The 15,841-nt window shown below is 36.4% G+C and overlaps 3 protein-coding genes and 1 long non-coding RNA gene across 10 annotated transcripts; 1 reads left to right on the forward strand and 3 right to left on the reverse strand.

Annotated features, from left to right (window-relative positions):
- Positions 1–421: 421 nt before the first annotated feature.
- PXY (Leucine-rich repeat protein kinase family protein) lies at positions 422–4,718 on the forward strand. The gene is made up of 2 exons (XM_086568852.1): positions 422–3,262; positions 4,076–4,718. The coding sequence occupies exons 1-2, from the start codon at positions 598–600 to the stop codon at positions 4,528–4,530; spliced, it is 3,120 nt and encodes a 1,039-aa protein (XP_086424978.1). The 5' UTR covers positions 422–597; the 3' UTR covers positions 4,531–4,718.
- Positions 4,719–5,689: 971 nt separating this feature from the next.
- LOC147494450 (cell number regulator 6-like) lies at positions 5,690–10,372 on the reverse strand. The gene is made up of 4 exons (XM_086568853.1): positions 10,212–10,372; positions 10,028–10,142; positions 9,041–9,306; positions 5,690–6,109 (listed from the first exon to the last, which is right to left on the reverse strand). Exons 1-4 carry the CDS (start codon positions 10,323–10,325, stop codon positions 5,885–5,887), a joined length of 720 nt encoding a protein of 239 aa, XP_086424979.1. The 5' UTR covers positions 10,326–10,372; the 3' UTR covers positions 5,690–5,884.
- Positions 10,373–11,040: 668 nt separating this feature from the next.
- On the reverse strand, positions 11,041–12,167 carry LOC147494451 (uncharacterized). The gene is made up of 2 exons (XR_015200152.1): positions 12,022–12,167; positions 11,041–11,270 (listed from the first exon to the last, which is right to left on the reverse strand). It is a non-coding gene; the product is annotated as an uncharacterized LOC147494451 (long non-coding RNA).
- A 590-nt stretch (positions 12,168–12,757) lies between these two features.
- On the reverse strand, positions 12,758–14,848 carry LOC147494452 (uncharacterized). 7 transcript variants are annotated; one of them, XR_015199005.1, is made up of 8 exons: positions 14,765–14,845; positions 14,585–14,692; positions 14,215–14,332; positions 13,921–13,992; positions 13,778–13,831; positions 13,502–13,668; positions 13,054–13,350; positions 12,758–12,966 (listed from the first exon to the last, which is right to left on the reverse strand). XR_015199005.1 is itself a non-coding variant. In XM_086566486.1 (5 exons), exons 1-4 carry the CDS (start codon positions 14,621–14,623, stop codon positions 13,931–13,933), a joined length of 327 nt encoding a protein of 108 aa, XP_086422612.1. In that variant the 5' UTR covers positions 14,624–14,730; the 3' UTR covers positions 13,777–13,831; positions 13,921–13,930. The 7 variants fall into 7 exon arrangements, 1 of the variants encoding a protein (XP_086422612.1); XR_015199006.1 differs by lacking the exon at positions 14,765–14,845 and adding an exon at positions 14,406–14,513 and having other exon boundaries at positions 14,215–14,319; positions 14,585–14,727; XR_015199002.1 differs by lacking the exon at positions 12,758–12,966 and adding an exon at positions 14,406–14,513 and having other exon boundaries at positions 14,765–14,848.
- Between the last annotated feature and the right edge of the window lie 993 nt (positions 14,849–15,841).

Genomic DNA, 15,841 nt, shown 5'->3' on the forward strand with positions numbered 1-15,841 from the left:
AAACAAATCATATGAAATATTTTGAATCATAAAAGCATGTGGGAATTGCGGAAACTTTTACTTTTTCCTTGGACATGGTACATGATCCAACAAGCACCATAATTATGTATTTCCTCAAACTTAAATCAAGAAAACATTGAGTCATTAATTAATTAGAGGTAAAACTGATTGGCAAATTAAGCTTAGCTTTCTAGGATCCAGCAAGTAACAGTGTCAGTACAATTACAAAATTTTCAGACTTATCACCCTAAAGTAAAGGCAGCATGGAATGATGAAAAAGAAGAAAAAAGAAGAGCACTCCAAAGAAAACTTGAAAGCAAAGAAGATGAAGAGAGAGATAGATTGTTGTTACTATTACAATTGAGTTGCACAGTTATTACATCCTCTATACTATGGTGATTATGGTCTATGTAGAAGAAGCATTATATGATTTCCATTTTCCCTCTCTCTCACACACACTCACACACCCACCAACAAATCCATCATGAACAACCCTCCTCTGCACCCAGCACTCCCCAAAAGCATTTCCTATAATCAAAACCTCTCTTCCCATAAATCCACCACTCCATTCTCCTCGAATCCCACACTTCAAGAACCATGAAACTCTCATTTCTTCTCATTCTCACCTTCTTACTACTCTTCTCTAATATCCCTTTCATTTTTTCTACACCAAATACTACTACTCTTCCTCCGCAACTCCTCTCCCTTCTCTCCCTTAAATCTTCCCTTAAAGACCCTTTACTCTCTCTAAAGAACTGGAATGCAAACAATGGTGTGTCCAAAGATACCTCTATATCCCTTTGGTGTTCATGGTCTGGTATTGAGTGTGATCAAAATACTCAAATCACTTCCCTTGATCTTTCTCACAGAAATCTTTCTGGTAACCTTCCACCAGAAATCAAATTTTTATCACACTTGACCAACTTGAACCTTAGTGGCAATTCATTTGATGGGCCATTTCCAACCACCATCTTTGAATTACCGCTACTTCGGTCTCTCGATGTCAGCCATAATAATTTCAATTCTAGTTTCCCTCCAGGCATTGCCAAGCTCAAGTTCTTGAAAACTATCAACGCTTATAGTAACAGTTTTACGGGTCTTTTACCTCGTGGTATTCCTCATCTTCGCTTTCTTGAGCAGTTGAACCTTGGTGGAAGTTTCTTCGAAGGTAGTATTCCGGCGGGGTATAGTGGTTTATCAAGACTTAAGTTCTTGCATTTAGCAGGAAACTTTTTAAATGGTTCTATTCCAGTTGAGTTAAAATTGTTAACTCGACTCGAGCATTTGGAAATTGGTTACAATCAGTACACTGCTGGTGTTCCTGCTGAATTCGGGTTGTTATTGAATCTTAAGTATCTTGATATCTCTCAAGCGAATTTATCTGGTTTCCTCCCTGTTGAACTTGGAAGCTTATTGAACCTTGAATCATTGTTTCTCTTCAAAAACAAATTCATTGGCGAAATCCCAAGAAGTTATTCGAATTTGAAAGCTCTCAAAGTGTTCGATTTGTCCGATAACCTACTTTCTGGTTCGATTCCAGATGGTATATCTTCATTAAAGGAGCTAAGCATGTTGAGTTTATTGGACAACAATCTCACTGGAGAAATACCAGAAGGTGTTGGTGAACTTCCAGAGCTTGACACGTTACTACTTTGGAACAATTCACTTACTGGAAGCTTACCGCGAAAACTAGGCCTAAATGGGAAACTACAGAAGCTTGATGTCTCTTCAAACTCACTGTCTGGTCCAATTCCTCAAAGTCTCTGCTATGGAAACCGACTAGTTCGTCTCATTCTATTTTCCAACAGGTTTGACTCAGAACTGCCTTCTTCTTTAGCTAACTGCACTTCTTTATGGCGACTGCGAATTGAAAGCAACATTTTTAATGGTTCAATACCTTCTGGTTTTGGCTTTTTGCCAAATCTAACATACATGGATATCAGCTCAAATAATTTATCTGGGGAAATTCCAAAGGATCTTGGTTACGCTATGAAGTTAGAATTCCTTAACATTTCTCAGAACAACTTTGAGTCTGTATTGCCAGATACTGTTTGGAAAGCGCCGAATCTTCAGATTCTTTCGGCGAGCTTTAGCCAACTTATAGGAAAGATTCCTGATTTTGTTGGCTGTGCAAGCTTGTATAAGCTTGAGTTGGAAGGAAATTTGCTCAATGGAAGCATTCCTTGGGATATAAGTCATTGCCAGAAGCTTATCTATTTGAGTCTTCAGAGTAACTCGTTCACCGGAATAATCCCATGGGAGTTATCCACACTTCCAATGATCACCGACATTGATCTGTCTCGCAATTTTCTTACTGGATCGATCCCATCTGATTTCGACAAATGTAGCACTTTACAAAGTTTCAATGTGTCATACAATCTTCTTTCTGGTCAAATTCCTTCGTCCGGCATGATTTTTCCCAATCTCCATCCATCGTCATTTGTTGGTAATCAAGGACTTTGCGGTGGAGTCTTGAAGAAGCCTTGTACTTCGGATAGAATTAGCATTGATGAAGATAACGAGGTTCGTAAGCAGCCAACCAAAAAGACAACTGCAAGCGCGATAGTTTGGATCATGGCGGTGGCATTTGGCATTGGGCTATTTATTCTCATTGCAGGTAGTCGTTGTTTCAATGCTAATCATGAACGTGAATTCGACCAAGAACAGAAAATTGGCCCATGGAAATTAACTGCATTTCAAAGACTCAATTACACAGTTGATGATATTCTTGAGTGTTTAACAATGACTGAGAAGATTTTAGGAATGGGATCTACTGGGACAGTATACAAAGCCGAAATGCCAGGTGGCGAGATCATAGCGGTGAAGAAACTGTGGGGTAAGCAAAAGGAAACTGTTAGAAGAAGAAGAGGGGTTTTAGCTGAGGTTGAGGTTCTAGGGAATGTGAGACACAGAAACATTGTGAGATTATTAGGATGTTGTAGTAACAATGTGTGTACTTTGTTGCTATATGAGTATATGCCTAATGGGAGTTTAGATGATCTGTTGCATGGAAAGAACAAAGGGCAGAACTTGGTGGCAGATTGGCTCACTAGGTACAAGATAGCATTGGGTGTGGCTCAAGGTATTTGTTATTTGCATCATGATTGTGATCCGGTTATCGTGCATCGTGATGTGAAACCTTGCAATATATTGTTGGATGATGAAATGGAAGCTAGGGTTGCTGATTTTGGTGTTGCTAAGTTGATTCAGCCTGATGAGACCATGTCTGTTGTTGCTGGGTCTTATGGCTACATTGCACCTGGTAAGCATGCTTCCAATCTTACATTCTTTTTTATTATCGGGTACCGCCACTTATTATTGCGAAATCAATCGTTCCACACAACAAGCAGTAAGATCATACCTAAGTAAATTACAAACAAAATATGGTGGTTGAAGCCACCAAAAGAAAAAGGAAAGATCTAGATAGTCCGTTATCTCCCTTGATAGTTGATACATTCTTTTGTTATTTTAGTGCAATATCAGAGTCTTACGAAAAGAAAAAATAAATTACTTTATTATTATTTTTATGCTTTTGCCCTTGGGTAGTAGAAATTACTGTGTCAAAACTTGGTGAAACCGTGAAACAGGGTGGGGGAGTAAGTGTTACGGCAACAGGCCCACAGGAGTGTTACTTAGCTTTTAGCGTGTTAGAAAAGCAAATGAATCACATGGGTTTCGTTTCTAGTGCGCTTAGCGGTTTGAGTGTCTTGGCGCACTGTTGTTCCGCGTGATCTACACCACTTTTTACTTCTTTCTTTTTCTTTAACCACTTTTTAGATTAGCTTGGTCACTGTAGGCATGGAAATACAATTGTGTCCACAATCCTCTCAAAAACTGTTATGTGGTAATTGGAACCACTAATCATGGGCACAAAAAAATTCTAAGATCTAACTATATGATGACTGATCCTTAGTAGATATGAGGAACTTGTGGCCCTTTTTATAATGAAAAATATTGGTGATGCACATATGCACTAATGAAGTAGTGCGAAGTGTATTAAACTGTTACTAGTCACATTTGATTATCTAATATTCTGATGTGGTGAGAGGCTAATTCTTTTGTATTGTGTTTGTAGAGTATGCTTATACATTGCAAGTAGATGAGAAGAGTGACATATATAGTTTTGGAGTAGTTTTGATGGAAATACTTAGTGGGAAGAGATCAGTTGATGGAGAATTTGGTGAAGGGAATAGCATTGTGGACTGGGTGAGGTCTAAGATCAAGACCAAGGATGGGATTGTCGAGATTCTTGACAAGAATGCTGGTGCATCTTGTAGTGCGGTTAAGGAAGAGATGATGCTAATATTACGAGTGGCATTACTTTGTACAAGTCGTAATCCTGCTGATCGACCATCAATGAGGGATGTATTGTCTATGTTACAAGAAGCCAAGCCGAAAAGGAAGATGTCAAGTAGTCGCAACGGCAGGGATGAAAATGTACCTCGTGAAGTTAGTGGTGGTGGCGGTGGTGGTGGTGAGGATGGTCACATTGTTAATCCATTGGCTCATAAGGCAGGACTAGAATGTTAATATGCCTATCTTTTTTTTTTTTTTTTTTTTTTTTTTTTTTTTTTTTTTGAATTGTGGGGAATGGTATAGAATGAGCCGAGAGAATTTATCTTTATTGTGTACAACTTTAGCATTTTAACCTTGTCGTTGTTCCAAATTGTTGTAATAGGCCTTGAGGTATGAATTAAATTGCGGGCCAAATTGAAGCATTAGGACTTTGGAAGGATATATGAGTAATATGACCAAATAACATCAAGGGTACCCCTAACATCAATGAAATAATAACTTAGGTAATTGTTATCATATCCTCCACGACCTCCAGCATCGGACCATGCACTAAAATAAAAGTAACAAAGGTGCTAGTATTATTGCCCAAATTAATATTGAAAAAAAAAAAGTATTATTGCCCAAATGGTTTAGACCAAGTGGGAGAGAAGGGGAATGTTGGAGTAGATGACCCAATAACCATTTGGACTTGGCCAAGGCAAGAGGCCTATAGACTTGCCTATACACTTTTAGGTTGAGGCCCATTTATTCCTTCAAAAGGTTTTTACTGCATAGGCATGTCGCCGCCATTTATCCCAATATTCTTCCTGAACACAAACACTTAATTTCTACTACATGATAACGTTAAAACTGATGTGTTGACGAAAAATGTACAACTTATTATTTAATCTGGCAAACTTAACATCAAAACACCTTGGATCCAATTAACCTACTTGATTACTCTGTTAATTGATATCCTCATGCGGTCATGCCGTATCCACAATAATTCCTATCAAAATCGATGAAGTAGTTGCTTTGGAGGTCGAAAGCTGGAGGACCATGCATTGGAGGCGGTGGAGTGATCCTAGCGTTGTGGATGCGGCCTTCGGGTAAAGCTTTCCCTGGCTCTTGGCATGTTGGGGATGGAGCTGCTAAGGGATGTTTATTTGGGTTGTTTGTTCAAATCTGTTATCTTCTCTTTACCTTGTATTGGTCTGGAGTCTGGACTTGTTGTTTGGCTGTAAACTTTGGATATCAATATACATAAAATTGGTAGCATTTTATCGAAAAAATAAGTGTATTTACCAGTCAATCTTGGGTCTGACAAGAAAACCAAGTCTCATACTTAATACAGAGCTAGGAAATTATGTATCGCCAAGAACAATTCATGCATTCCAAGCATTTTGTAACAATAGACAACAAAAAGTATTATGCTTTATATGTCATTGATCTATCAAATACAAAAGCAAGTAAATTGATCAGGTATAATTTTCAAACATCTATTAACTACCTCTGACAATGCTACTAGCACATCACTGAGTTCTGTATAGATGTTTTCCAATCCAATACGTGAAAACACAACATACCAGTATTGGAAAATTTTCAATTCCTATGAATCTCGTGTCTCCAGATTAGCAAGTTCAGTGCCATTTGTAGAAGCTCGGGGAGACTCCTGATTCTCAGCTGAAGTCATCTCCTGTACAGGAGGTGGATTGATGACGGTCATGGGCATGACAGCATTATCAGACAGACGACTCTTCATCTCCCTGTGCTCCTGACACAAAGCACACCAGTGCAAGCAGCAATGTACTGCACACGGGTCACACGGCGAGTCCTGCACATGGAAACAGGGATCAAATCAGACAAACCGCAAGGCAATAGTTGACCATGTCATGACAACACCACATTGGACATGCTTTTCATATTTTCTCTAGCAATCCAAATCAGATGAAATTTCAAGGTCCCAAAGGTTCCATCCCATCCATACTAGAAGGTTTCGGAAACTAGTTTTCTCACACTAAATAAAGTTTCCCTTAATCCAAAACTAAGGATGCCTCGGCAGGACGGCCCCTTGGACATAATTGCTGCTAAAGGTACATTACTACATGCAGGACCTCCGAAGCAAGAGGGAACAAACTTCATCCTTTACTACAATAAAGTTAACAGTTCCATAAGAAATACATTTTCATTTAGCAGAAACTTCAATAGGCTACAATGCACTTAGACTATGTACCATGGGCCAAAACAGCTGATGGCCAACTGCAGCATATAATATAGGCTGCATGATGAATTTCATACACAAGTATGAAGCATATACTATTTGTACCGTTCTAAAAGTGCCTAGTGCTAAAACCAAAAAGCGAAGTCAACTTATTCTTAAGAAGCTCAAGGCAAGAAACCCTCCAAAGTCAAAAAAAAAATTCATGAACATCCTGATCTTATCCAGGACCTTTAAAGAATTTTCTTTTTTTGACCAAATATTAGCTGGTAGCCTTGTACCTAAAAATAAACACAAGAAAACAATGCTCCAGCTTTTAAGGAGACAAATCTGTTGCCGCCAGTCAGCCATGTTTGAGTTCTGACAGTAATTGAACTAATATAAATACAAATGAAGAGATCGGCGAACTTGAACCAATAGCTCAAAAATATCGTTTACTTCACTGAAAAACCTCAAACTTGTTTCTCAAATGGATCCCTGAATGGGGATGATCAATAAAGTAAACCTGACATATAACATTACATGAAGCTATGCAAGTACTAGCAAGCCAATTACCAATACCAGGTAACACCAAGGTTCAACTCAACATGTTAACATCCACGCATGTAACTCTGATACTTTTGCATAAGAAAAACTCAAAACATTTATGACTGGTTAAAGATTCCGAAAAAGGAGAGATAGTTATATTACTCCCTCTCAAGAAATTGGAGATAGACTATAACAACATTTTGGTGGCTAATAGACGATAGTAAGCTGATTAGGACTTCGAGATAATACAAGAAGCAGACGATGCATGGTACGAACCATATGTATACAACAGATTAATTTCAAATTCTAGACTAAACACCTTATCAAAAAATGAGATGGATAGAGTAGTATTGACTTCGATATACTTTACCAACATTAGAATTAACAATGCTAGCTATGAGACTGACGCTCTGCATCCTGACTCCCGAGTATCCTACTCTATGACCCGTAAAAGAATAAGCCCTTTGGCACTTACCATGATTATGGCACACAATACCAGTATTGATGACAATTTGACCAATGAAATGTCAGAAGACAATGTCGGAATTTTAAGTACTGTCGCATATTTTTTTATACGGGAAAAACTTAAACAGTGACTAAGTTTCGACAGGATAAAGATTGACCCACAATATTCCACGAAATATAGTGCTATATTTTGTGTAATTTTCTTTCTAGGTTCATGAGTACAGCAGCTCTCCTAGAATGTAAGACAAAATAGAAGCTTCCAGAATTGCCAAATGAAAACAAAATGACTTACGGAGAAAAAGGACGATGACAAAGAATTAAGTCGTACTACCAGATCCACTCCATATTTCAGGGGAGTGCTGTGATACCCCATGGCCCGTGGTTATAGCCTAAGAAGGGAAAGTGTATCCATTATCCACCTGCAACTGAAGGTTTTTGCGGTCTTCTTTTGCCACAAGGTTATGTTGGAAAGGTGCCTAGCCCATGAGTGGTGATGGTATGGTAGCGCCAAAGTTTTTAGATCCTAGATATAACTTATTAATATTATCTACCACATCCTAACGTCCAAGCCTTCTTAGAACACTTCGTACCAGATCTAATAAGAACTCTGGAGAGTACTAGGATGTGGTCGATAAGTCAGACGTACTATATGGAGTTAAGAACTCTGTAGTTAGCTTGCTCAAGCGAGGGTAGTACAAGGATGTGGTTGATAAGTAGATGTAGTATGTGATCGAACACTGATTGTGCCATGGTTTTAAGATTTGACCCAGAGTTGGAGTGGATTTGACCCAGGGTCGATATTTTCATGTTAAACAGGTTCAACACAGAACCGGGTTAGAATCAGGTTTGACTTGCCATTTTTTCGGTAAACTCAGTTGAATCGGCCAGAACTCGGGTGAATTGGTTAGTGGAATCAGTGAACAGAATCAGATCTCAAACATAGAATCCACTAAATTTTCATCTTATCCCATTATATACGACTTCTAAATTTCTAATACCATTAATTTGATGTTTTATTGCAATTTATAGTATTATCAAGTTTTTCATAACTAGCTAAATGAGGAGATAAAAATCCAACCTTTGCATACCAAAGATGTAAAGGCTCTCATCTTTTATTTGTACTCTAAGATTTCATCTTTATAAAATAATGAAAGAAAAATACAATATTTGTCTTCTTGGATTTATAGATCAGTAACCTTCTTTTTCTCTTCCATTAGAAATTGCAGGTGTGGAGAGAGACGAGATGTAAGTGGGATTATTGAAGTTTTGAATGACTTAAAAGTTATTGCGTACTCAAAAGGCTGTGAGACTACAGGATCAAATCTAATAAAGTGTATAGAAGACAACGAGTTTAAGTAACCAAGAACCAGTCGATTGTAATTGGAACCACTGGCTCCAACCGGGATCGTTGTCTACCGATTCAGTTCTAATAAGTGGTTCTTAAAACCATGGATTGTGCACAAGAAATGCATCTGTATCTCTGTGTAGTGTGCATGCACCGCAGCAACATAGACACAACAACAATATTGAAAACAAAAAGAGAAGCAACTTCACCTTCAGATGATATTTCTTCTGCAACGACTGTCTAAAAAGACCAGTGTATATGCCACACATCCACCATGCAAACAGTAAACTCTCTCCAATGAGAAATGAAGTCTTTGGATCAATACCATGGAAAATTGCTAGTGCCGCAGCAGCTGCAATACCACCTTCAACACAAATGGCATGACATATGCATGTATTTGTCCAAGGAATGTCTTCTCTCAAATTCTCAACATTACGTCCAAACAACACACATGGGCAAAACAGTCCAGTCCAGCCTATGAGGATAAAACAATATGATTTATACGTTAACCAAAAAGCAACAAAAGTTCATAATGATGAAGAGCAATATAGGTAAACATTCTATCCAGAAAAAAGAAAAGGAAGAACAGGTAATATGCTAGTAGCAGGCTGAGTAAAAAATAAGATAACACAGGGAATTAGAAAATGCTACATAATGTGGATTGATGTATCAGTCACGCCATGACAATACGGACTTGTTTAGGTGGAGGAATGCATAGTGCTATTTTTTGTTGTTTCACCTCGGCTCTATTGTATGCAATTTATAGTAATTACTGACCCACATGACTATGTTATTTCTATCAGTCAGCTCCAGAGAGAGAGAATTCATGAAAAGTGTAGTGTTAATAACTACTAGTTCTGAAGTGCCTCAAACAGTTAGCGAGGATGAACTATGTATCCTACAATATCAAAGAAGCTTGCAGTTAGAAAATTGTATATAATGTGGATTGATGTATCGGTCACACCTTGAATTACGGACTTGTTTAGGTGGAAGAATGCATTCTACTACTATTTTTAACATATAATATGATATTTTACTCCAGCAATTTTAAAGCTATGTACAATCAATTGTCAATTTTGAAAAACAGTTCTGACCTGTAACAACCAAGTGTCTCAGGCTATGCTTGCAGTTCTAGGGTTCCATACATTTTAGAAATAATGTACGAGTCAAACATGGCGTATATAGAAATTACTTACAACTGTCAGTATCTTCAGCACAACCGAAAATTCCACTAGTCCAAGGCTCATCTTTAGGTGGTTCATAACTATCAGGTAGTGTCTGACCACACTCATTACATCTCCGTACATCCAACTACAATAAATAAACTAGATCTATTAATAATCAATATTTCATTTAACCAACAGATCGAAAAAAACGTACCTGAGGGACTTGAACGGGTTGATTGAGTTCACCGGGTCTGATTTCCTCTATTGAGCCAGCATCTTGATCTTTTGTTAGTTTCACGTAACGAGACTGAACATTTCCGTCCGACATTTTTTTTTTCTGATCTAATGCCGAAAGAAAAAACAAATGAGGTCATGTAATTTTCATACTATATTAGAAATAAAATAGTGATTTGGTGTCACAGGGGTAAATAGGTAATTTGTCCTAATAGTTTATTATTTTTTTTCACAAATATAGATTGTCAGTTGACTTTTCGATAGTCACTTGGACAAGGCCCATTGTTTTTGTTTGGGCAGAGAAAATAAAACGGGTCGTTGAAGCCCTCATATAAATATATTGTGTAGATATTATAAATTAGTGCATTTTCCACAACTGATTCATGAAATCAACTTTTATTTCTACCTTTAATTTGAAAAACAAAACATAGACCAAAACTTTGAATAAAAATATTATACTACAATAGAAATGAAATGAACATTTGTATTTTTGTGTTTTTAGGAGTTATACCACTACAACAGAATTGTAGGGGAAAGACACATTCTGGTGCGTCTTCTCTCATGAAGAACGACATAGGCAAAATATCTGACTATGACCCATTTATTGGGCTATCTTTTATTTTAAAAAAACATACAAAAGTGTCGTCTGGCTCACCAAATTGCCTTGTAAAATGATGCTTCATTGTATGTCTTTTTATAGCTTTGGGGTTCTTTTAAAAAAATAACACAAAAACCTGGTTGTTTAGACTCACTAGAGCTTCCTTGTAATCAATAACCCTGCAGTAACCTTCCAAATAAAGCAATGCCAAGACACTAAAATATTATATGAATATCAAAATGAGCATTCCAGAACATTTGTTTTGTATGTAGTTCAATCACCTAGTATTGAGCTAATTGAATCACCTATTACAACAATAAAAAATGTTATTTTCCTACTAAGTTTCGCTTTGCTAGTTGCCTCGATCTAAATCCTCCACAGCTCACTAAATGCCCAAATCCTCCACAACTTGCTAATTGCACACATTGCCATTTTCTTCACCTGATTCACAAGCAACATTTTAGATTAATAACTTCAACAACCAAATCTAGTTACTTCATCAAATAAGCTTATGATCTATAGGAGTGACCAGAATTTAAAGGACAATCAATTTTCTTAATTTCAGTCTTCTACATACACGACCAGGAAAAACCAAAAAAGAACTCCATAAATGTAACCTAGAATCAGATGGTGTATATTCTTTTTCACAGTTGTACAGATTCTCATGCATGATGGATCTACGCCAAACCAGAGTCACTATCAAATTTAGGTGGACACCGAACTGTGTGCATACTTGTTTTATTCCTGGGGTTAGAGGGAGGTTGCTAGGCAAGTAATGATTTCACTGACTATTCAAAAAGAATACAAGTTCTAGCAAGGGAAGTATATAGAAGTTACTACAACTTCGTCTAGAAGTCCTCAATATCCTAAAAATAGAGAGGTTGAAAACAGATGTAGACAATTAAGACTTAAGATCGTGTCAAATGAAAATGATAGCTCACTTATCACAAAAGACACTATTTAACTAACATTGAATTAATGTAGAAAGCTAAAAAGTTCCCTAAAAATCTAAAAGAACAAATTGAAGCACGTCAACTAAAATATATAAAAGTTATTTCTCAACATGCCAAATATAAACCAAATATAAAATAGACTACATTGAAGACATAAGATAACCTGGTCATAAAAGGACAGAGCCAACATCATAATATATTAAGTTATATAGGAGTAAAGATAATAAACAACGTCATACCTAAATAAAACGAGTAAAAATGGTTGGCCATTTGACTATTGCAGGAAAATTTAGCTCTCCAAATGTCTTTTTTGACCCAAACAATCTCTTGCTGCGACTGAGGACAAGAGAAACTTGGACATTGTACATTTCCAGGGAGGAATCGACATTCATATCAGCAAAAACATTAAAGCTTTTGTTGCTCGTCCCTTTGCAACCACTTCCCTATGCATGTTCAACAATTCACACAACTGCATACCATGTGAATAGTTTCCATGGGATTGTGTATTTGCTGGTTCCCGTACCTACAAAACAAATATACATTAGCAAAGAATATCAAACTAAGCAAAAAGCACTTATGAAATCCAGCAAATGTAAGTTAAGTAAAGTACACTAGATGTTGATGTATCAGCAACAATGCTCTTTGTACATTGATCTTTTATTTCCATCAGGATTTGGGTGAGCATAATCATATGTTTCTCTATAGTCCCAACCCACTCTTCAACCATAGTGCGTTGTTGAGTCTCTTGGTGAAGCTTCTCTTTAGCAGGACCTAATGCTATGAGAGAAGTTTTTGACACACCAACACCCATACCAAGCACATGACCATATTGATCGGGACCACGTACTTGTGCAACTGGATCATTGTCCAAGTCCAAGTCAATGCTAGATGGGTCATTTTCAATTATAACATTAATTCTTGCCTGTTACAATAGAAAAACACCTGTGAATCTATTGTCTAAAGTTGTATTGAATCAGAAGTTCATAACATATTCCTTACAATATTGTCTAAAGTTGTATTGCCACGCCCATACAAATTCTTGCCTGCATTATAGAATATGAAGTCAACTTAAATATCAAATAACCCACCATCCTCTCCGGTGCAAGAAAAGAACCATCTTTGTGTGTATGGATAGCCATGTATGAATGTGTTCGGGTGATCTTAATATTTGGATTCTTCTTTTTCTGGAAAAAAAAAAAGTATATAATAACCGGTTTAGAATAGAAATTGGTTTTATGGCTTCACATAAACTGAGATGTAAAGGAACATACCAAATTATGGATGGTGCTTGTTGCTCCTCTCCTTCCTGATGTATGTAATAATTTCAAGGCTTTTCTTGAGTTCTTGCCCACCACCCGCATTCGCTTCCTAGAAGGTTTTGCTTCATTATCTACAAACTTGTCCCAATCTTCGCGCTTCACTCCTTCTGGGCAGTGCCTCTTTCTTTCATCGTCATTGTCATACTTATCATAATGTTTAACTCAAAGCCGATGGTTGTACTCCCTCCAAGACTTAGCAAACTTCTTGAGTTGACATTTCTTGTACACTTCAGCAATACCATACTCATCCTGCACAACATAACATTTACTTGAGAATAACATTTACAAATCCATTCACTTTATCAAGAACAGGGTCCACTCTCTTGCTCCTAATAAAAACCATGCACCAATGTAGAAAGACAACAAAGTTAATGTTAAGAACTTAACATCGTAAACTAACTTTAATTTTCTTCCAAATCGATCTCTTAGTCTGAGAAGGCACATCTTTAAAACTTTCATAAAATATAAGACAATGGGTTTTCGCGGTTCCACCATGTGCACTGGAATAGCTATACGAATCATCTCCAACTACTTGTCCGTCCGCATCAAATTCAATTTTCTTATTTCCTATACAATCACAAAATCCAATCACTTTAAGTAAAGAACCCAAAAATTATTTTCGTTCTTTCCATGCAAAAATGCTATGCATATGTGATTGAGAGAAAAGTTTATGTACTAGAAGACTGTCCATCATGCTAGCCAGAAACTTGGAAAACACTTGATGACGACTCTGAAAAAGATAAAGTACACCCATTCAGAATTCATTATCAGTAATTAACTTTAAAGAAAAGGTTAAGCTTGTTTCTCAAAATTCATTACCACCAAGTTGCTAAAAAAATCGTGATATAAATGAAGGCATTGAACCTTGATGGCACATCCTAGCACCTGATCCTGAAATTGGGAATAACTTTAAGCGATCAGGTAATGGTAACGTAGCAAGATTTTTAATCGTAAGATCAGGTAGGTGTTTCACATAGTTTTAGACTATATATTGGTCAAGTAAATCAACAAAAGGAAGATGTATGGAGTGGATGATCAGTCAAGTAACTCAACAAAAGGAAGATGTATATAATTTTAGACTATATATATATTGGCCAATTAATTTTCAAGTACCTGTAGTAACAGGATTAGCCAGTGAATCAGACTTGCATTCTCCATTTATCTCACTTCCCCTCTCAACATACAGTGATGCTTTTCCCTTTTCAACATTTCTTGTACCTTGGTTTGATCCCTTAACACAAACTGTTAGTAGATAGCATATTCAATGAAATTGATTGACTTTAGCAATTTAGTAATGAAGATACCTTTGTCGTTGAATCGATAAATCGTACTCCACCATTTTCATTTCTAGTCAATGCAGCATATATTGAAGCCTTTTCTTTTTCAATTCTTTTCGTCCCTTGCTTTGAGCTCTTCAAAATAATCTGAGCTTTAGTAAAACGAAATTTTCATAAAACTTGTATACCTTTAGTAATGACATTACCTCTCCCCTTGAAGTAGAATTATATATTCTTTGATTCATATCTCAAGCCAAAACATCCTATTTTGAAGCTTTTTCCTTCTTTGTTTTCTTTCTCATTTGTGCCGGGCTCTTTATATAACACAAACCGTTAGTAATCGACATACTTCATAAAACTTATATACTTTTAGTTAATGATGTTACCTCTGTCATTTCTTCATTAACATCTCTAGGCATAACAACATGTAATAAAGCTTTTTCTTTCTTAGCCATTTTTCTCTTTTTGCTTGGGCTCTTTACATAAAACAACACCAATAGTGAATAGCATATTTGATGACACTTAGTGACTTTCATATATTTAGTTATCAAAATATACACATTATTGCTCTCAAAGGTCTGCCATATCCTAAAGAAATGAAAGAAATTATTCACAATACTATAAGTTTGTAAAAGTATAACAAATGAACAGATGTACAATAATAACTGCTCAAGATGTAAGGGAGTATATGATTCAGATTTTAGAGATACAAGCTTAATTAACTTGAATAGCGAAAAACAACTTTTAAATGATATGCAATCTCTAAACAAGACTAATACAAACATTGCCCACTTTTAAAACAATCTAACATTTATCCAAAATCAGAAAAATAAAAAAAATAGTGTACTAAATGGTTCCTACTTTTCAACAAATATAAGAAGAACTGAGAGCAAAGAAATTAAATCAGGTACTTATATTACTAATTATTTAACAAACAATCGATTAAGTATCCAAGGGATTGATAACAGTTAGATACTTAGATATACACTTGTTTCATCAAATATAAACATATCTGGACAATGTGAGCCCTAACGGATCAAAACTCGATTTCAAAGCTAAATCAATTTTCAGATTCAGTACAAAATATGAACAATGATAACAGATTGGAACTACATACACTTGATTTGAATAAAAACAACAAAGCATATCACAGTTAAAGCTTGATTGAATTTCAATCAAAACACAGAAATGAATTGAATCCACGGAGCTTGATTGATAAATAGACTGATACCAATCTACAAGAAAATTTGAATTATCACCGTTGCTTGTGAGCTAAAGAAATGAGAGGACGGTGAATAAAATTGAGAGAAGAACCTTTCAATTTGGAGATTCTAGGGTTTCTGATTTCACCAAAAGGAGGAGCAAATCGCTCTCTGGAAGGAGGAGACACAAATTCGAAATGAGGTTGAAGAAAAAATAGAAAAAGAAAAATCAGCTTTGGCAGTTGAAGAAAAAAGCCCAAA

This window comes from Coptis chinensis, chromosome 6, assembly GCF_015680905.1.
Source record: "Coptis chinensis isolate HL-2020 chromosome 6, ASM1568090v1, whole genome shotgun sequence".
NCBI lineage: Eukaryota > Viridiplantae > Streptophyta > Magnoliopsida > Ranunculales > Ranunculaceae > Coptis > Coptis chinensis.